Source organism: Channa argus, chromosome 12 (genome assembly GCF_033026475.1).
Source record: "Channa argus isolate prfri chromosome 12, Channa argus male v1.0, whole genome shotgun sequence".
In the NCBI taxonomy this organism is placed as follows: Eukaryota; Metazoa; Chordata; class Actinopteri; order Anabantiformes; family Channidae; genus Channa; species Channa argus.
Window position 1 is genome coordinate 25,808,951 of NC_090208.1, and position 21,398 is coordinate 25,830,348.

At 39.5% G+C, this 21,398-nt stretch overlaps 1 protein-coding gene across 1 annotated transcript; it reads left to right on the plus strand.

Moving 5' to 3' along the window:
* The first annotated feature begins 3,596 nt into the window (after nt 1-3,596).
* On the plus strand, nt 3,597-19,858 carry slc1a1 (solute carrier family 1 member 1). The gene is made up of 12 exons (XM_067524969.1): nt 3,597-3,871; nt 10,606-10,746; nt 11,670-11,762; nt 11,948-12,062; nt 13,309-13,351; nt 13,486-13,581; nt 13,959-14,143; nt 15,300-15,407; nt 16,259-16,381; nt 16,549-16,743; nt 17,261-17,395; nt 17,496-19,858. Exons 1-12 carry the CDS (start codon nt 3,772-3,774, stop codon nt 17,734-17,736), a joined length of 1,575 nt encoding a protein of 524 aa, XP_067381070.1. The 5' UTR covers nt 3,597-3,771; the 3' UTR covers nt 17,737-19,858.
* Nucleotides 19,859-21,398: the final 1,540 nt, after the last annotated feature.

Genomic DNA, 21,398 nt, shown 5'->3' on the forward strand with positions numbered 1-21,398 from the left:
CTGTGTTCCTGGAGACGTTATGAGAAAGTGGGGGCGCACAGGCATTTTTAGTCTGTTTTGGTAATTTTGCATATGTTTTAAACATTAATGTCTGTCGTTTAGCATCTCTGTGTTATGTCTTTCAAATGAGATATTTCAAAGGTTGGAGGTTGAGAACCGCATGTTGCTGATGTTAAAAATCTTAGATATTCTTAATATTTTCAGATATCTCTTTTGTAATAAAGTCAGTAAATACTACATACTATAAAACATCTTTCTTGAAAAGCATACACAGCATGGTCCTATGTAATTGTACATCCACTACATACAGTCATATACAGTATAGTTTTTAAATTAACATAGAAATTCATCCATGCATTGTTCACTTCTATTTCAGTGTATTTAAACTGTTGATGCCTACTAGAAATGAAAGGGAAGGCTGTTTGAAAACAGCTGCATTGCTTTTCATTAAAATTATAAAAAATGTGTTTAAAATGATTTGATTTTTTTTGTCTGCTGATGCTTAAGTTGTCAACTTAACAATTTAAGATTTGAAAGTCTGTGGCAAAAAGGATTGCACTGAAAGGATACTATTTTGCAAAAAAGGAAAATAAGAATACATCACCTTAAATAAAACAGAAGACCTACCTGTAAAAACAGGCTCAACACAAGGCCCACTAAGTAGCAGTTCTCGAGATTTTCATCTGAACCACTCAGACTCGGCTGCTATACTGGACAAACCACACAGGGGCACTGTGACACCACTATTTAATTCATGCTTATTCTGTCACTTCTTGTAGTCATCATTTCTGACACAAGCCCAAGACACTGATAGATTCCAGTTTCAGGACCAAAGATCACAAATTTGTTTAAAATTATTTCAGTAAAAGTATTTCAATATATATTTTCTTTATAGTGAATTAGTTGTCCCTTTAAAACAAATTTCACCTTAAATGGACAACACACATCTGTTTGATACTTGCACACTAAATACGGCGTTGGAAAAGTTTTAAGTTTGATGACTGCCTAAAATCAGTTGAGTCTGTTGAAAAGGCTGAGTCTCGCCACCATAGTCTAAAGGCTATATGTCAGATAGAGGGCTTCAGGTTAAATAAATGGATTTGTAACAATCAAATAATGTTAGCAGCCATTACAGAAGATAGAAATAAAAGACTTAGATTTGGATCAAAATGCACTTCCAATGGAAAAGGTATTGGACGTGCAATGGTGCATCCAGTTAGATGAATTCAGGTTCATAATTGTCATCTAAAGCAAGCCCCCCACCCGAAAAGCAATCCTACCCATGCTAAGCTCAGTGTATCATCCACTGGGGATACTTGCACCCGTGAATTTATCTTTTAGGAAACTAATGCAAGAGCTTTGCAGGATGAGATTGAGATGGGATGAGACTATGCTTGAACATCTTGCTAAAAGGTTTTTCCATTGGGTACAAAGTCTACAGCAATTAAGTGACTTTGGAATTGACAGATGTTTAAAGCCAGAAAACTTTGGTGGACAGAATGCAGCTACCACTGGAGGACTCAATATATATGGACTGATAGCACAGCAGTGCTAAAATATATTAGCAATGAGACATCAAGGTTTTGCACATTTGTAGCTAATAGTGTCAGTGATTCAGCAGACCTCAACAGTCTCACAGTGGCATTGCGTAAATTCTCAACTTAATTCTGCAGACTGTCCATCTAGGGTTCAGAACAGGAACGCCTTTCTGCGAAACAAAGATTTTTGGACCTGACACACAGTCAGTCAAGAAATGGGAAAAGAATCCAGAGAACATACAAGAGGTGAGTGCTCTTATCCAAAGATTGAGTCATGTAAACTAGACTTTTTTTCTTGGTTAGAAAGAGGTGATGGGATTGTGATGGGCAGCTTTGCCCTTCAGGACAGAAATGGTGATGTGTAAAGTGACTCTGGTGGTGAGGAAGATAAAGAGGACAAAGGCAGAGCAGAGGATGAAGTGGTGGAAGCTGAAAAAGGAAGAATGTTGTGTAGTTTTCAGGAAGGAACTGAGACAGGCTCTGGGTGGTCAGGAGGTGCTTCCAGATGTCTGGACCAACACTACTGCTAATGTGATCAGGGAGACTGGACTGAAGAGAGTAGACAGGAGTACAGGGAGATGCAGCGTAAGGTGAAGGTAGAGGTGGCAAAGGCCAAACAAAGACCATATGAGGACTTGTATGTTAGGTTGGACACTAAAGAGGGAGAGATGGATTTATACAGGTTGGTGAGACAAAGAGAGAGAGATGGGAAGGATGTGCAGCAGGTTACTGTGATTAAAGATAAGGATGGAAATGTATTGACAGGTGCCAGGAGTGTGATGGGAAGATGGAAATAGAACTTTGAAGAGTTGATGAATGAGGAAAATGAAAGGGAACGTGAGTAGAAGAGGTGACTGGTGTGGAGCAGGAAGTAGCAAAGATTAGAAAGAGTGAAGTGAGGAGGACGTTGAAGAGGATGAAGAGTGGAAAGGCAGTTGGTCCTGATGACAAACCTGTGGATGTATGGAAGTGTCTAGGAGAGGTGGCAGTAGAGTTTCTGACTAGTTTGTTTAATAAGATCTTGGAGAGTGAGAGGATGCTGAGGACTGGAGGACAAGTGTACTGGTGCCCATTTTTAAGATCAAGGGAGATGAGCAGAGCTGTGGCAACTACAGAGGAATAAAGCTGATGAGCCAAACAATGATGTTAGTTGGTGTAAGAGAAGAGGATGCAGAGGACAGAGTTAGATGGAGGCACATGATTCGCTGTGGAAACTCCTGAAAGGGAACAGACCAAAGGAAAAGAAGAAGAAGAAACGTTCCGCTACTTATCCAAGCAGCTTCTTCAGTCTGCTTGAATAGGCAGTGAAAAGTTTCTAGTTGACATGACTCAGTCTTCGGATAACCAAACCTGGATGACTGAGAACCTTGACCGACAGTGAATGCGCTTGCAGCTGAAGAAAGCCCAGACACAATGCAAAAGTTGAGTGCTACTCATCATGAACATTCCCTAAAAGGGCTGTAGCATAGCATCTCAGATTGAAAGATACACTTGAGTTATGAATATTAAGAATCGTTCTAGATGACCATATTAACTTGATAGTTACAGTATAACTACTAGTGTGACCGTAGAGGTAATAAAAACAGGGAAAGTACCACCGATACACCCCTGATATTTGTGCCTCATCTGTGCATGTAGGAGTATAGTCTCAAAAGTCAGACATTAACAAACCATGCTGGAGTTTTACAGCAGTCAAATAAAAAAGCTGTTACTTTTCATGCATCAGCTGCAGTCTCTGCTTACAAGATAAAGAAAGAAACAAATGCAAAACATGTGATGCTTTTTGTGGAATTAAAGACAAGATACAGGAAAAAGAATGTTTAAATTTAAAAGAGTTTGAGAACCATTTTGGAAAAATCCTGAATTGATGACAACAAAATTTAGTTCAGATTTCCTTCTTTGATTCCTAGTTGCTTTCCCAGCAACACAGGCTGGTGTCGCTCTTAAAAAGCAGAAAACGCCAGAGACACCTTGTATGGGGGAAGGGAGGTGGAGGGAGAAGGCAACCGTCTCCCCCTCCCTACCTCCTTTTCTTTCCTCTCTCTCTCTCCTTCTCCCTCCCTCACACCATTGCTTGGTATCAGCAGAGGGCTGCACCGTCTGTGGTAGCAACACACCAGTTCCTGCATCCTTCTCTGCCTTGTCTGCATCTAACATCGCACCCACAGAAGCCTTTTGTGTCTCCACAGGAGCCATTGTTGTTTTAAGCCTTTTTGGGAGGAAAAGCAGCAGGATGGACATGATGGGCAACAAAGAGCGGCGAGGCGTTAATTTCAAAGGCTTGCTGAAGAGGAACTGGCTTCTCATTGCCACGGTTATATCAGTAGTGCTCGGTATGTGAAAACCCCTTAATGTCTGTTCATGTATGCTAAGGGAATGAGATACTTTCACGGTCGGGGATGCAGTTTTTATATGTCCTCATTGCTGTTCCATTGCTTTATCCTTCTCTCTTCATTTTAGCATTCAGTCTTGCTTTCTCTGCGCTCTGTTTTGTTATAAATCATCTCTTTTGCACCATCTCCCCACTGCTTGACTAAACAGCAACACGTTAAATATTAAACGCGTGTTAAGGAGCACATGCACAGTGATTTTTAATTTTATTTCATAAAAGAGAGATGGGGGGCAGTGAGGATGGGGGTTACAGGAGAGTGATAGCCTCTGTCCGGGCTATGTCCTAGACCAGTTTTCCTCCCCCAGCGTCTGGACATGTCTTAGTTAAACGTGACCAGACTGAAGTGACAGCTGATGCTGGGTCAATATGAGGAGTCCCAGCAGCTCGGAATATAAACTGTGCAGCACCAGCTATCTGGGGATGCAGCTTAAACGCAAGAGCATGAAGATGGTTAAAATGCCTTCGATTGTGTTGTGTCACATACTCTGAGAGAATAATCCCAACACAATGAATACGGCAATCACTTCGTTATGAACTTTTTTAACATAACTCAGCAGTATCAGTGTCACAGTAAGCAGCAGAATTTGTACTGCAGCCTACTTCAGCTTTCCAGCAAACATCGACGTCCCATATGACAAACATAGTCACTTGTTGTAAATTGATTGTCTGAGCCAAGCTGCCAAACAAACATCAATAAAAAACTGCTCAAATTTTTAGGAAGGCTACATAGTTGACCGTAGCAGTATGTTACAGTAAACAGCCTAAAAACATAAATTTGCTGATACGTATGGTAACACTTTAAAATACTGAGCCAAAAACCGTGTTTCTTCGTGATAGTTTAGTAGAAGTTCCTGAATAACTGTGAATTGAGTACAGTGAGGACTAAGTACAGTATATAATAAGTTACTAGAGAACAGACTGGAAGATACTATGTTTTTAAATGAGTGTGTTATGATTAGGGAGCAGCATAGTGGGGGGGGCTTAGTGCTGTCACTTCTAAGTAAGAAGGTCCAAAGGTATGAATGTTAGGTTAAATGGCAACTCTGAATTACCCGCAGCTGTGAATGGTTGTCTGGTGACCTGTCTAAGGTGTAATGACAACTGGGATAGTCAGTTAAGATAATAGATAGATGGATGGTCAATGATTAGTTCATAAGTATTCCTGATTAACCCTAAATCCACTCTGGATTTCTATCTTGGCAACAAGAAAGACGAGAAGCTGCCATGACTCAGCTTCAGATAACATCACCTGAACTCTCAGACATTTGTTAATATATGACCTTCCAGTCTGTTTTCTAGTAAACCGTCAATATGCGATGTTGTTGTTGTCCCTTCGGCTTATCCTGTGAGTTCAGGGTCGCCACAGCGGATATGGTACTTATTTCCGAGTTATTCCGTTATGAAGGAATTACTGTTGAAATCATCAGGTCACTCCTTCTTTGTTCCTCAGTAAAGACTAGTCGATCTGAAATGAAACGAGATATGCTTGAGGTGCAACGTGTAGAGGTGACAGGTGCGAGGGTTTTGTTATAAAAAATCCTATGAACCATGTAGGAATTACTGCCATTTTTAATCATAATCAAGATTAATCAAATATTTGGACAAACTGATAAACTAGTGACCATTTTTATTGCTTGGATGCAAATCCGTTATAGTCAGTGGCTACCTGAGTTCTGGAACCCAGAGCCATCTCCAAATGTAGGCCTGTCTTCCATGGGGAGGCTCTGCCAGTTCTTCAATGCAGCTGTCTTCACTTCCTGCTTGTTTTACCTTTGGTGTTCTTTCGTGTTTAGGGTTCCTTTTAGTTAGCCATTAGTTAGAGTCATGTCAGGCGAGAGACTTATCAGAGCGGACAGTTCGCACTTTTAGCACATTGTAATTGTTTCATTTCATATTCATTGTCGTGGCATACAGATAAAATGAGGACAACGTCACCGTTGTTCTTCAGTATTTCTTCTACGAGACACTGACCACAGTAAGCCAGAGTTTGCAGCTCAGCGGCTGAAGTTCATTTACGCATTGTCTCTGTGCCTCTGCAGAATCCGCTATCAGTCAAACATCTACACAGTCTACCCACTCAGCTGTGGAGGCCGAGGGAACATTTGCAAAACAAAATTCCCTGGATTTATTTTAGACAATAAAAATCTGTTAGAAATGACTTTCATGTGAATTTGGTTGAAGCTTTTCTAAAACCTGCAGGTGCTCTGTTGAATGTGCATATAATGGTTGGTTGATACAGTTGCCCAGACAAAGAGATTTAATGCATTGTTATTTCAGACAGTGCAGGTGCAGCTGATCACTCTTTCTATTAAGAATCTGTCTAAGCAGCAAGGTTTTTAGATGCGAGGGGTTCAACACACGGCTGAAAGTCCTAATTGCTGCCTTATACCTTTTTTATTACAGAGAAAATTCGTTTATAACGCTGGAGTGTGGAGAATAGCTGGTATTTGGCACTGTCTCCAGGACTGTCTCCATGTCCTGCAGGGCAGAGGTTGTAGTTATAAACAGCAGCAGTAAAGTCTGCTGTCCCTTGTTGTCCTTTTACCTGGATGACCTTTCCTACAAGCCTCTCCCAGTTTGCTTTTCAATTGTAAATCAATTTATGGAAAGGCGTATTTCATTACTTCATAAAGAACATTTCTGCTGCTTCTTGGCCTTTTTTTTTTTGTTGTTGTTGCATGAAATAGAACTCAGCATTAAAGTTTCAGGTCATTGTCAGGTCATTTGTTCCAGCTCAGAGTTGTTGTTTTGACCTCAGCACAATTCAAGGTTGCGTTTCAAACACCTCGTCTCTAGGAGGAAATTGCAGGCTGTCTGCTGCTGTAATAAAGCCATGCTGTGAGTCTCAACGACTGCCATCATCATACAGCAATGGCTGCTGTCGAATTAACAAGGACACAGGTTATTGATCAGACCCGACAGGTTTCAGGTCTGCTGATCTGTGCTGCAGTCAAGACCTGCAGATATAGACAGGCGGATGTCCTCCATCTGAATGCACAATGTCGCATTTGGCTACATTCACATGGCCCAAATAAATCTATTTTGGTCCCGAACTACTCAAATCAGATGTATATGGAATTCATGCATCTCACCTGTGGTTATGAGTGTCAGCTCCTCACAGAATGGGAAATGGAAATGACAGAGACAGAAGTGAAGGAAAAATTAAGATCAATAGTGAAACGTCTCTTCAGGCAAAACTGAAATTAAAAAATTAAAAACTGCGTTAATTCACTGTCACTCCAGATTACATGAATGTTGTTACTGTGGACATGTGTGTCAGTTAAGGTATGAAAATTTACATTGCTCTCATGTCACTTTGTAACAAATTGGAATTTGAAAGGGCACTTTTGGGGTATTTTGTTGTCCTTGTGGGCAGTAGGGGAGAGGGATGGGACCTCACTGGAATCCCCTCGCAAAATAGCCACAAAAGGACAAACACAATCTCTCAATTGTCTCTTTTGATTTGAGGAGTCTTGACCCTCTTGAAACTGCAACAACTGCGAACATAATGAGAATATGTTAAAATGTAATGTAAATATTGAGTGGCAAACATGTAGAAGATATCATCAAATGTTACCAGAGAACTTATTTTTCTCTACCAAAATATCTCCTCGAAGATCAACAGCTTTCGGCTTGTCCCTTCAGGGGCTGCCACAGGGGAACATGTTCCCCACATTGATTTGGGTTGAGTTTTTTACGCTTGATGTCCTTCTTGCCGCAACCCTCCCATTTTATCCGGGCTCAGGACTGGCACAAGGTTGCCCTCGATGGCTGGGCGGGGCCACACCAGTTGGGGTAGAATTAGATCCTGTGGCCTTCTGCATCCCAATCCAATGATTCATCCATTGAGCCACCTGCCCCCCTTCCCATCATACAGTATCTCATCTTGCAGCAAAATAATTTTTTTTACATTTTCTGCCGTAATATGTGATCCTTCGGTTCAACGTCCAGTTTGTGTGACTACAGCCTTAATAAAGCAGTTTACGGTTGGGGTTAGGTAGGTACAGGAGCTGGTTACGGTCAGAGCAAGATCGAGGGCCGGTTGTGATACAGGAAAATCTATTCTACACCAAACTTGCTTTATCACGTTTAAACACAATCTTTCTCTAAACTTAACGTCAGTGGTTTTCTTGCCTGAACCTAACGAGACACAGGACTCAGGAACTGACCATGGGACTTTGGCTTGACAGTCCTATGCTTTGTACATCTGCCTCCCTCCCCACAACCACCTCCTGGCAACTCCTTTTTCCATTTATAAAAGTACTGTTTCATTCATTCAAAAAAGTGCATTGCATCAGGACACAAGGATTACGTCATTATGATCGCTACAAACATGTCGCGTTTGCAGTTTAGTTGTATAGGAATGTAATTTTTAGGAGACAGAGTTGTTAGTAGAGATGTGCTCCATAGCTTATCTTAATGTGGAAAAGTGCTGTCTATGCCTCCTGTGACACACACTCGCCGAACAGCAGTGGCTGCAGTGCAGAGATGTTCCCTTCTAAAGGTTTTTGAGCTGAACTCGTCTTTACAACCAATCAGTAAAGGTCAAACCCTGGGCATCACACGCTGACATGAAAGGACACCCTGTGCATATGAGACACCGCAGGCTTAGACACAGCAGAACTATTTAACTGTTGAAACTGCGCATGGCCTGATTCTCATTCTGTTGTTTATACACCAACTCTCTTGGACAAAAAGCAAATATAACAGTTGTTAAAGTCGTGAACTGTTCTTTTAAGTCAGGTTTATAGATGGTTAGACATACACACGAAGAAATTACAATACATTTCTCATTTATCGAGAAATTAAAGTAAAATTGATTTTATTAACAGGGGATTTTGCTGAATGGCAAAAGTGTAAGATGAATTATAAGGATGTGGATGAAGGCTACAGCCAAACATAACTTTCTTGTGCAACATTTGTACACGTGTTGGTCTAAAGTGAGGAGTTAGTGGTCCAGGTTTCCATATGGAGAACTGAACTAGAGAAGAGAGATACTGTGAAGAATCTGCAGCCTGCTGAAAAACAGCTAAAAGGTTGTGTGAGCCAGTTCCAAGACACACAGTCTCACGGCAGGTCACATTTTAATGGATAAGCAAAGTTGTGTTATCCCAGTCTTTAACAAGCATCTTTAATTGTAGTCTGCTATGTGGGATAATACAGGTGGTGCTTTGGACGGCATCACTAAATGTGTGAAATATACACTCATGTGCACTGTGCTTCATGAATTTTATAGGACTAACTACCACTGAGCTGGGAAATTGCATGACAGTGTATGTATTTAGCTGACATGGGAGCAGTTTAAATATCCCTTATAGTGAAAGGTCATTGCAGTTGTCTGTCCATGTCTACAGGCAGGTTCAGAATTATTTGGACAGTGGTACAGTTTTCCTGTCTTTGGCCCTGTCTGTCACCACTATGGATGTGAAAATGAACAAACAGCCTTAATTTATTGACAAAAATGTTGGATGAAGCATGTAGGAAGTACAGTACAGGCATTTTTATTTACTGTTGAACTGTCAATTGAATTAAACGGATTTGATTCACAGTCAGCTGTGTGTTATTCACCTATTTACAAGTGAGCAGATAAAATTTCAAGTCTGACATTTCAATTTGGATTCTATTGTAGTTGCAGTCACTGCTATTAAACTAAGCGACCACTAGGGCGAAAACGAAAGAAAAAGAAAGAAAGACACATTGGTCTGCTCGGGAACATCAAAAGGTCTCAACGAAAAACTGTTGTGAATGATAGAAGATGCACGCTCAGCTGATTCTCTCCCAATATTCAAAAAACTGCTGAAAACTGAACTCTTCCGCATCTTCCTATGCACTTAAAATCTTTAAAAAAACAAAAACAAAAAAACCTTTCTGCTTTCTTGCACTTGTATCTCGTGAACTGTGAACACTTTTCTGATAGGACTTTGCTTTGATGTTTTCTCCTTGACTTAGATTTTTGCTGCCTTGTACCTCACTTGTAAGTCGCTTTGGATAAAAGCGTCTGCTAAATGACTAAATGTAAATGTAAATGTAAATGTAAGATGTCTTTGACTAGGGAAAAAACTTTTACAACAGTAGGTCAGACTAAGACCAGCACCTTCCAGGAGGGACAGTAGGTGTTCGTATGTCAAAGTCAAGATTTAAGACCTTACCGGAGTAAATATCGATGGTTCATCAAAGGATTGGTACATCTCAAAAACAGGAAGTCCAGATTAGTCTTAGTAAAAAGCCCAGACAAGAACAATGTGCTATTGACAGATGAGAACGATAACTAGTATCAGAAAATGGGACAAGAAGAGTTTGGAGGATGGTAAATGGTAAATGGTAAAAATGGTAAAAAGGATAGAAACTGCTCATGATCTGAAGCTACCATGTCCTCTGTGAAGCATGATGGAAGTAGTGTGTGGACATGTTTGGTGCTGAAGCGTTTAGGGCTGTTGTATGTTCTATGCTCACATTTAGCCACATGCTTGAAAACCTACTGGATGGTGCTTTACACTGCAATTAAAACATTCCAAATCCACAGTGGTGGTGCACAGAGCCAAAACATTGCAAACGGTGTCATTGTCCAAAATATTAATGGTTCTGACAGCGTATAGTCTCTGTTTTGTGAACGTTGATAACTTTTTCTCCTTTAAAACAAACTGTTCTTGTGACTTCTTTTTGCCAATCTTACAGGGATCAGTTTGGGCGTCGTGGTCAGAGAGTATGCCTCCCTCTCCCAACTTGACAAGCAGTATTTTGGCTTCCCAGGAGAGATTCTAATGCGAATGTTGAAGCTTGTCATCCTTCCACTCATTATTTCAAGCATGATAACAGGTAACTTGAATGTGACCGTTACTGCATGTAGTCGCAGTCACAAGGTTTGTGATGACAGTGTTAACTGATGGCAGATAGAGTTCGGGTGGAGATTAACCATCCATTGACTTCACCACTTATCCTTTAAAAGGTTGTGGGATTGCTGGAGCCCATCCCAGCTGTCATTGGGTGAACTGCAGGATAAACCCTGGACAGGTCAAAGACAAACACAGAGAGACATACACAGACAAAAGCCCCTGGCCAGGCTAGTGACATTCTAGCTGCAGGCAGCAGCGATAACCTCTGTGCCACAGCCCTACAGAAATGGCAGATTGGTAAACTTTAAGTTCATGTGAATTATTAATCTTATTCTTCATTATACCCGAGCACAATCAATAAATGCATTATTTAACTTCCCGTAGCGGCGAGTGCCTATAAACATTCTGCTCTGCAGTACACAACTGACATGCATTACCAGTATTTGGTCGCAGTGACTGCAGTAACTTGTGCATGTGTAGTATGTGATACATAAGAGTTTTACTTTTACTGTACTAATCATTCACTGTTTTTACCTTGAACCGTGCCTTCAGCATCTATTAGTAATATGTATGACCCCTAATTGTACTGTAGTTTTCATGTGTATATCTTACAGAAAGAAACTACTTTATTGTTTGTATTCTGTTTGGCCTTATAGGGTTCTATGAAAACGATTCTAGCATATGGACTATAGCGCTAAAATAATATTGAGTAACTTAGTAACTATTTTCATAATTTATTGTGAGCATTATTAAGCACAAATCATTAAAAAAAAAACCTTTATATCCAAATAAACTCTATAAATTTAATTAAGACCTATCTACAGACAGAGTGTTCCTAACAAGTTACATATGCGTTGTGATCCTTTGCCTTAAATTGGAATTAAACACTGGGCTGTTTGCACACAGGTGTTGCAGCCCTGGACTCTGAGGTATCAGGAAAGATCGGACTGCGAGCTGTGATTTATTACTTCTCAACCACCATCATTGCAGTTGTACTCGGTGAGTTTGAGTCAGTCACACTGTATTTAAATGTCCATTTCTGTTTTAGCTACGTCAAAGTTAAGGTTTAAAACGATGTTAGCGAGGTTGATTTTGGTAAGAATCAAACCTGTCATTTTCTGCTCTGAATTGAAACCTGCTGTGCAAGGTCATCACAGCATAGTGTGTGGTTTCATCCATCACAGGTATTATTTTGGTGATGACGATCAAGCCCGGAGTCTCTCAGACAGCTGATCACATTGACCGAGCTGGGACCACGCCCAACGTCACAACGGTTGACACTCTTTTGGACCTTGTCAGGTAGTCTCTTTCCTATGGAAGTTTATTAATGACAAAAGGTTTGAGACGGCACAACCATTGCAGGGCATGCAAGCACTTCGTGGTAAGAGCAGAATCAGAGTGAATCTCCAGGTGTTTTGGCTTCTGAGCACCTGAGATTGAAGAGAAATTCGAGTTTCCAACTCCAACAAGAGATACTGACTTTGTCTTCCCTTGCCCCACACTTATTTAAGATGGCGTCTTCTAGTTTCTGATTGGCTGAACACACCTGATCCAGGTAATCAGCATTGGATAATGCACTCGATGAATAGGGATAGTTGGAAAACAAGCAGGGCAGGGGGTCCCTGAGGACCAGATTATGGGAACCACTGATCTGGGATGTAGGAAATTTTAGGTCATGTCACATTGTGCTAATTGTTTGTCGGTGTAGGCAAGAAACTAAGTTCCAATAGCAACTAACAGCTATTGGGAAACAGTGCGAGATCTGCAATTTACAAGATGGCAAGACATAGTTGCTTATTATCCAAGTGTACGTGAAGACAGCAGCAAATTACCAACTTCAATGTTCAGAAACATCCTTGTATAATTTGTGTATTTGTGGACTATTTAAATCCTTAGCCACAAGATCTGGCAGCCTCTGGCCTAATCATCCTTTGACCGACAATGTTGCAAGTGCAACATCCTGGTTGTCAACACCTTTTGGTGGTCAAGAAAACACACCACTGCCCCCAGCTTTTATTTTGAAATTAGAAGTTTCAAAGTAAGTTAGGCTTCGCTTCCAAGCAGCCAACCTGGACCGGGAAATGTAAAATTAGCCCTGTAATATTGGCACATCATCCATCACAGTTGGACAGATCGCAGCCACTCTAAATGCACCTATCAAGTATCTATTACAGACCAGGAGGTAGAGCAATTATCCCCCAGTCCATCGTTTTATAATTAACTTACATCTAGTCAAAAAAATTCAGTCAACACAACCAGTTGTCGGTGTGAAAGTAACATACATAACTCAAAAAGTAATGAAAATGAAAAGTTAATTTGCCAGAAAAGCTCTTTCAAGGATTGTTGATGAGCTGACAAGTAGTTTGTTTGTAGCACACGGAGGCCTTTAATTCTTCACTTTAATGATTTATTTGCAGATGCTTTTATTGAAAACAACACACGCATTGTACTGACAGTCACGATTCCTCCACAGCAGCACTATTACTCATCTCTTTTCAGGATATTTTTTTACTGCATCGTTTAAACTGTCTTCTCCCATTAACAGAAACATGTTTCCAGAAAATCTGGTGCAGGCCTGTTTTCAGCAGGTAAGAAGCTGCTAAAGATCTACACTTCATTCCTGTTCCACTGTTTACATGTTGAAAGCTACAACTGTAAAGACCTTGTAAGTGAATATACAGTAAATTATATATGTTGTGAAATATGAATAATTACCCTCTAGTACAAGACCAAGCGCAAAGAACTGGAGCCTCCAAAGGTTTCAGCCAACACAACTACAGTTCCACCTCTTACAGTTACTGTCATGGCAGTAGTAGAGGTAGGTGTGCATATACCCTCACTCATTTTACCTACAGTACTCAGTGCTGGCAATTGTTTCACTAGTGTTACCAGTTGGCAACAGCCATTTATATGACTGTTGGGGTTTTGATCTTAACATTAAACAGTGGGTCCTTTTTGATCCATTTGCTCCACTTTACGTTTCATGTTTCTGCACCTGGCAACCAGGATCTGATGCATCAGAAGGTCCAATAATGAGACATAAGTTGCCATGGGTCATTGGGCTGTGATCCCGTAAAAACATTTGAACAGCTCATCAATGGGTCTTTAGAGTCAGCTAATGTGGTTGTGAAACCAGCTTCCTGGGCTGGTCTCAGCTAACTGAATGAATTGCCCCCTTGTTTCTTCTCCTGCTAGAATATCACTAAGGACTATAAAATCGTCGGTACATATTCCGACGGAATCAACGTGTTGGGGCTTATCGTGTTCTGCGTCGCTTTTGGCCTCGTCATTGGGAAAATGGGTGAAAAAGGACGCATTCTTCTGGAGTTTTTCGATGCCCTGAATGAAGCAACTATGAAACTGGTCCATATAATTATGTGGTATGTATATAATGACTGATTTACAGCTAAGGGCTTTCTAAGGTAAAAAAGTTAAATCTGACAAAAAGAAAAAAGATCTGGTAAAAAGAAAATGAATGCAATACCCTTTAGTTTATACCAGGGTCAGTTTTTCCTTTTGTCAAGGGTACCTTGATGTACATGGTACAATGAAAACACAATTTCTACCTGAACTTGATTATTAAAACTTTCATAAACAAGAACTGAACAATACACAAAACCAATTACAGTGCTGACCATAGCAGTTAGCTGTCTTGTAGCCCGGACAGGCCTTTACGTTTCCACATGTTTGTAACTGAAGTGTTTCGGCGGCCATTACAAAAAACTGTTTCCAAGCTCCCCACCCAGCCATTAAGGGCAACCTTGGCGCTGGTCCCGAGCCCGGACAGGGTAGCAGCAGGAAGGGCATCCGACATAAAAACGAAACAAAACAAACCTCATGCCGAATCAACGTGTGGAACACGTACTGCTGGGGCGACCCCTGAAGGGGGTAAGCCAGAAGCTGTTGACCTCCTCTAGATACTTTTTGCTTTAGTCTAATCAGTACCAGTGCTGGAAAGTAACATCACGGCTTTACATGCAGTAGGGATACGACTAGTTACCTAGTAGCTTTTGGGTGACATAGCTACAGTATTGTTTTACTCATGTAATGTCACATCACTAAGGTACGTTTCCCACATTCAGTCGCACTACATGCAGACATCAGCAAGTTACAGGTGCACAGCTCCAGTTGAAACGTTAACGCAGCTCTGTTTATTATTGACGGCTCGCTTGCCAGGTTAAAAAGTGTAATGACAGTGCTCTGGCTTTCTCTTTTCCTAATGGGTATTTCATAGATACATGACAACAATAGACAATGAGTTTGGGAGGGAGAGACAAACGCTTACATCCAGTGTTCAAAGCTTTTAAAATCGTCCAACAGTTATTATAAATGACAAATTATATAGCTTTTATAGAAGCCAAATGAGTAACTTTAGATAAAATATCAAAATGCAATTGTTATTTTTGTTTAGATTTTTTTGTTAAGGATTTGTTATGTAACTCGTTGCTTTTGTATTAATTGATTATTCAAAATTAAACATAGCATTTCAATTATGCACCGACATTCCGTAAATAATTGCTTCTTGTGTGTTTTCAGCTACATGCCAATAGGGATCCTGTTCCTTATTGCTGCTAAAATCATCGAGGTGGAAGACTGGGAGATCTTTAGGAAGATGGGTCTTTATATGGTGACGGTGCTGAGTGGGTAAGTTAGCCCATTACTCCGTATCCGCCCGTTCCAAACCGTGGGATTTATGGTTGACATTTGGGCCGATTCTGCCCCTAGTGAAAGAGTAAAAGCTGAGCTCTGTGTGGGCACTGATAAGGGCCAAGGACATTTAAAACTGCTCAACCTGCAGGTGCAGTAATGAAAGCTCTGCTTCTGCTTCTAAATCTGAAGGACACCATTAATGTCTGTACAGTAAATTCCCCCGGTTAGGTCACAGGGTTAACCTAAGGCTCCGGGTGTTTAGTTTTTTTTTTTTTTTTACAATGTTCACAGTTTCTGGTAATGTTCTGAACACAGCATACAAAAGCTGTAGAAAAGATTCCATCCCTTCTAATAAATTTTCATCAAGGACAAATTGTCATAAATATCTTTTTAGGGGCACTTTAATAAAAATGTATTGAAAATGTTCTAATGTATGAATTTACTGCAAACCTTGGCTTTAACTTTGGATTAAAAATTGTATTAGGGCTATGAAAGTGAGTGTGCTCACTAACTAGCACCAGGGACTGTGCGAAAAGTATTAGTAGGAGTGTCAGATAAAGAGATATTTATAATTCTTTTTCCTGGAGTTAGGACAGTCTGACATTTTTGGTTATTCACCTTTTATTTCTTTTTCTAAATAAAAATTAAAAAATGAATAAATGCAGGAGATTGGTTCCAAACTTCAACTGTTTACAAAGTTGTTGGCTACATTATGTATAAATATCTATCTATCAACACCAGATAAACTTCTCTTTTAACTGTCTAATGTTGTGATATAGAAAGTGTTTCTAATGGTCCTAATGTTGTTATATGTAGTAATCATGTTTAATGTTTATCTGTTTTAGTCTTGCAATCCATGCCACCATCTGTTTGCCTCTGATCTTCTTTGTCATTGTGAGGAAGAATCCTTATACATTTACACTAGGAATGGCCCAAGCCCTGGTGACAGCACTCATGATCTCCTCCAGGTCTGAATTTTGCTCATAAAGCCAAATTGCACTCTTTGTATTTTAACCGTAACTCTAGTCATGAATTCACTGTTTTAACTGTACCATATAAATAGTTGTTTAATTCATTTGAGATCAGAAGGACACTGTAATCATAAAGAATCCAACTCACTGTGAATGTCCTCTAGCTCTGCCACTCTGCCCGTCACTTTCCGATGTGCCGAGGAGAACAATCGCATCGACAAGCGAATCACCCGGTTCGTCCTCCCAGTGGGCGCCACCATTAACATGGATGGCACAGCGCTGTATGAGGCGGTGGCTGCCATCTTCATCGCCCAGCTCAATGACTACCCTCTAGATGTGGGCCAGATCGTGACCATCAGGTACAGTTCAGTTCATCAGAGTTTAGAATTGCAGGTTATGGAACAGCAGAATAAAACAATGAGGTGTTCTGGGGAAATCTGACTATGACCACACCTTAAGAGTTTAAGTCAAATTAGACGTGATTCATGTCTATGTACATTGAAGTCTAAATGTAATTTTACAATTTTTAAATAACTAGTTTTGACTTTCAGTAGAATTCCAGTTGCAGTGGGAATAAATCCCTGTTATGAATTAATGGTAACACTTTACAGTATTGTACACAAAAAGATGAGGAATGAACTGTTCCTGAATAACTATTTATGAATAAATAAATGAATGAAGCCCTATATAGTAGATAAAGAGGAATTACTAAAGAACTGCTGAACTTTTTTAATCTTTTGAATTGTTGAACTCTGTTGCCTCTGCAGTTTCTTGTGGCCCCCTTGTTGGCACTAAGTGCGACCAATGTGCAGTAGTCTCTGATCTAACCTACGTTTTCCATTTTTGCATCTTTTAATTTGTGGATTTCTGCTTCAGTATAACAGCAACAGTTGCCAGTATTGGAGCAGCAGGAGTCCCTAATGCTGGTCTGGTCACCATGGTAATAGTGCTAACAGCTGTAGGATTACCTGCAAGTGATGTCACTCTGATAGTGGCTGTGGATTGGCTCTTGTAAGTTTGTCCTATGCCTCTGTCTCGGCTATTTTTTTCCTACATTACCGGATCTTCAACAGACAGATGCTGTAGATTAACTTTGAGTGGTATGTTTCAGGGATCGGTTCCGTACGATGATCAACGTGCTTGGTGATGCTTACGGAGCGGGCATCGTTCAGAAGCTATCGAAGAGAGAATTGGAGAGGATGGATCTGACATCAGACGTGGACGTTGCCAACCCCTTCGCTCTGGAAGCCACTTTGGATGACGACGAGTGTGAGAAGAAATCCTATGTGAATGGAGGCTTCACTGTCGACAAGACAGATGCGATCTCCTTCACTGAGACCTCCCAATTTTAGCTTTTGGCTGGCTCGCTGGAACAGAGAAAGTACCACACTGCTATGGATCTTAACTAGAAAACCTTTCATCATGTGTCAGCACCATGACGAGAGAGGATTCGACCAGACCCATTCAAGCTCAGACATCAGCAATAGCAGCTTCCATTACGTTTATCCCAGATGATTTCTCTTCACGTTGGACAAGTCCAACTTGATTAAAGTGCTTCCTTCTTACACTCAAATTGTGCCAAGTTTTAGAAAAATGGAGCAAGAGTGTGTTCTTTCTTGCAAAGACACATTTAAAAGAGCCTTGTGTGTGTGTGTGTGTGTGTGTGTGTGTAAAATATTTTTTAAGTATTTTTTGTGAGAAAATATCTGAGTAACCCAAAAACAGGTATCTGAATTTGACACATCAGTCCTTGGTAGTTTATTTGCTCCTTTATTACATAATAATGGTCTGTATGGTCTGATCTTTATTGTGCAGCTGTTGAATGTCCATGTCCCATGACGCACTGCTTACAGTATATGTGTATATTTAAACTGTGCCAAACAAAGATTTTTCGATTTGCATGAAGCAATATGATAAAGAGTGTGCATCGCTAACTGCAGACTTTTTTACAGAGACTGGACATGGTTAACAATGGCTTTTGAAGTCATTGAACACTGTGAAATCTGAAGACATGTTTTTTTCAGAACCAAATCACTAATATTTACTGATGTGTTGCAAAGTTTAATACTTGTAATTAGTGTCTGTGTTTGAGCAGCATGGGAAAACCTACAGTATATAAGATACTCAAAATTGTACCTTCCAAACCAGACCAGTTTAATTCATGGTTACCTTGTTAAAATGTTACAAAGCATCATAGTGCCATATTAAAACATAGTGCCATAATAAATATCCAGATAATGGATAATGATTTGGAATACATTTGGAATATTTTAAATATTTTATATAACTCCCAATATTCTGTTTTTATTAGAATAAAGATTGATAATGTTGTGAATGAAATCATAATATTATAAGAGTAAAGTTGCTAATCTGAGATAAAAATTGGAATATTCTGAGAATACATTTGAAATATTTTGACACTAAGATCAGACTAATCTGAGAATGAAAATAACAGAATTTGATTGTAAAGTAAGACAATTCTAAGAAGAAAGTTGAAATATTCAGAGAATAAAATAGTCATTTGAATTGTAATAATCATTTTTTTTGCATGGCACTAAAACACTAAACATTAATAATCAGATTAACGCTGTCAGCTGTGTCAGAGTGTCAGCAGTGCCACTGTACTGTTTTAATCTTCTCATCTAACTTAACAGCAAATAAGTATTGGTTCCAAAATGCCTACATTAATATAGGTTGTAAAAATGGCTTAGTTGGTGCAGAAGTACAGTAACCTCACAGCTATGTAGCACTGTTTTGTCCTAACAGTGTCTTTTCCTGTGGCCAGTGGCACATGAAATTTCGGACTAGAATTCAGACCAGCAGTTTTTTTTTTTTTTATTAACCAATTGGCCACAACATTTATACCACATGGTGGTCTTAATAAAAAATGTGATGTAATTTTACCACATAATAATACAAAACACTAAGTAGTTAAAATCAGCGCCACGTTTGCCAACAGTGACATTTGACCTTTATTTTTTATTAATTACTGTACATGTTTTGCCATAATAACTATAATCAGCTTTTTAAAAAATACACTGTTTTCTTGGAGCACTTTTACTTTTGGATTTGAGTGGAGAATATTTTTAGGCAAATACCTCCACTTTTACATTAGTTTTTGTACTTCTACCACCTGCACACCGATTATACAATGTTGCTCTTAGCAGGATTAATTCATATGTTATATGAAAGTTGTATCTTTCTCCATCATTTTCTATTTTGCCCACAGTAACTAAATGCTAACTTTGATCTAAAGTAAGTCATCACCATGTCTATAATGACACAAATACTGTAGTTAATCTGTCTATGTGTGCAGTAGCATTAGTGCTGAAGCTGTGGCCCCAGACCAGTCATAATGCTGATCCTTGTCCTGATCCTGCACTTTAAATCCCAAAGTATGTTTCTTTGTTGAATTTGTTTCTGATGCTACAGCATGTTTGCTTTACTTCCAGCCTAGATACCTAGCTAGGTGAAGTACTGGAGACAGTCAAGCTTGGCTTTTATCGACTAGTTGTACTGTCACAACACAACACTTGGGCTATAAATTGAAAGTGGGTTGCAGTGTTCACATCCCACATGTTTGGCTAAATAAACAACTTATGCTTGGTTTTGCTATTATTTGAGAGACCAACTGGCAGGACACAAGACTATTCAAGACTAAAGGGTTTATACCAATACCAATTAAAATTTTCAGGCGATTTAATCATTTAAAAAAATAACCAATAACACGTTGGTAATAGTGTACTGTAATAGGAAAGATATAATTCAGTTTTAGATTGAGAAAATGTTTGTAGTTGCTTTGTAGCTATTAGATTTTGATTGCTGTCCAAATGTGGGTGAAATGTTTAATAGACTGACCAACAGGCCTTAGATGATGCTTCTCAAATGCTCCAAATGTCTGCACTTTTCTTAATGCTCCTTGCTGCACTAGTTGTGATGCTCACTGCTTAAATATGTGTTTTTATATATATACACATGGTCCACGTCTGTAACTGATAGCTTGGCATTCAGTTGACTACGTCTAGTTTGTGGCCTTTGTGTCTTACATACATTTGATTCACTGGTCTAATGCTCCAGATACCCCCCAAAAAGAAGTACATGTCAACTGTTTCCAAACTCTGCATCATTTCACAACACCTGCACAAATTTCCTAAATCCTAAAATCCTAACAGACAATTCTAGGCTGTTGGATTCAAATGTAATCCAGTTTGGTACTGAACGGAAGTCTGTCACTCAGGTATGGCAATGAAAGTTTTATTCAAAGTCAAACATGCAGTGTTTTAGCCTCTTTTTAGGACAAGATAGGACAAAAATAAAAGCGGTGATAATATTGGCTTCCTAAAAACATAAAGATAATAACTATGAAGATGAATGTAACTGATTAATAATCTTTTCCTCAACTGAATTTCACAATTTCCTGTTGCTGTCTTTCTTTTAATTGAAAAGAAATTGAAAAACTGTATTTTTCATGGATTGGAGCAGATAATATATGAATCTACAAGGCTGAAAAGGTCCATTAGGATTTGGGAAATACCTGCTTAATTTGGGTGAGTGTTTTCAAACGACTAAAGATTTAGAAAGTGTTACCATGCACTTTTTTCCTGGGGAGATGAAGAGTTACCACTGTGGCTCGAATGTATGTAATACATGGAAGGCACAACCTGGGGCTAGGAGTCAACCTGAAAGTGTATGACTTAGGACTATCAGTAGTATCACATAGGGTTTACGATTATACTACAGTATTTATGCTATTTATATACAAAGTACAATATGTTTGAAAAATGCTGCACGTTTTCCCAATAGTAGCTGAAGCATGATAAAATATCATATCTTTGGTTGTTTGGTTGCCAACATCCTTTGAGTATGTGCCAAATACCTTCCCAGGCTAACTGTCATCTTCCGGATTAATCATCAGCACATCTGTATGATTTTTATATGCTCTAAATAACCGTCTGAACACAAGCCCCCCATTTATTACAAAACATCTGCAAACTTCTTATTGGCAGTTTGTTCC

Coding starts and splice junctions, on each gene's coding strand:
- slc1a1 (XM_067524969.1), top strand. CDS start 3,772: ATGGACATGATGGGCAACAAAGAGCGGCGAGGCGTTAATTTCAAAGGC. Junction 16,382..16,548: donor GCACTCATGATCTCCTCCAG/GTCTGAATTTTG, acceptor AATGTCCTCTAG/CTCTGCCACTCTGCCCGTCA. Junction 17,396..17,495: donor GTGGCTGTGGATTGGCTCTT/GTAAGTTTGTCC, acceptor GGTATGTTTCAG/GGATCGGTTCCGTACGATGA.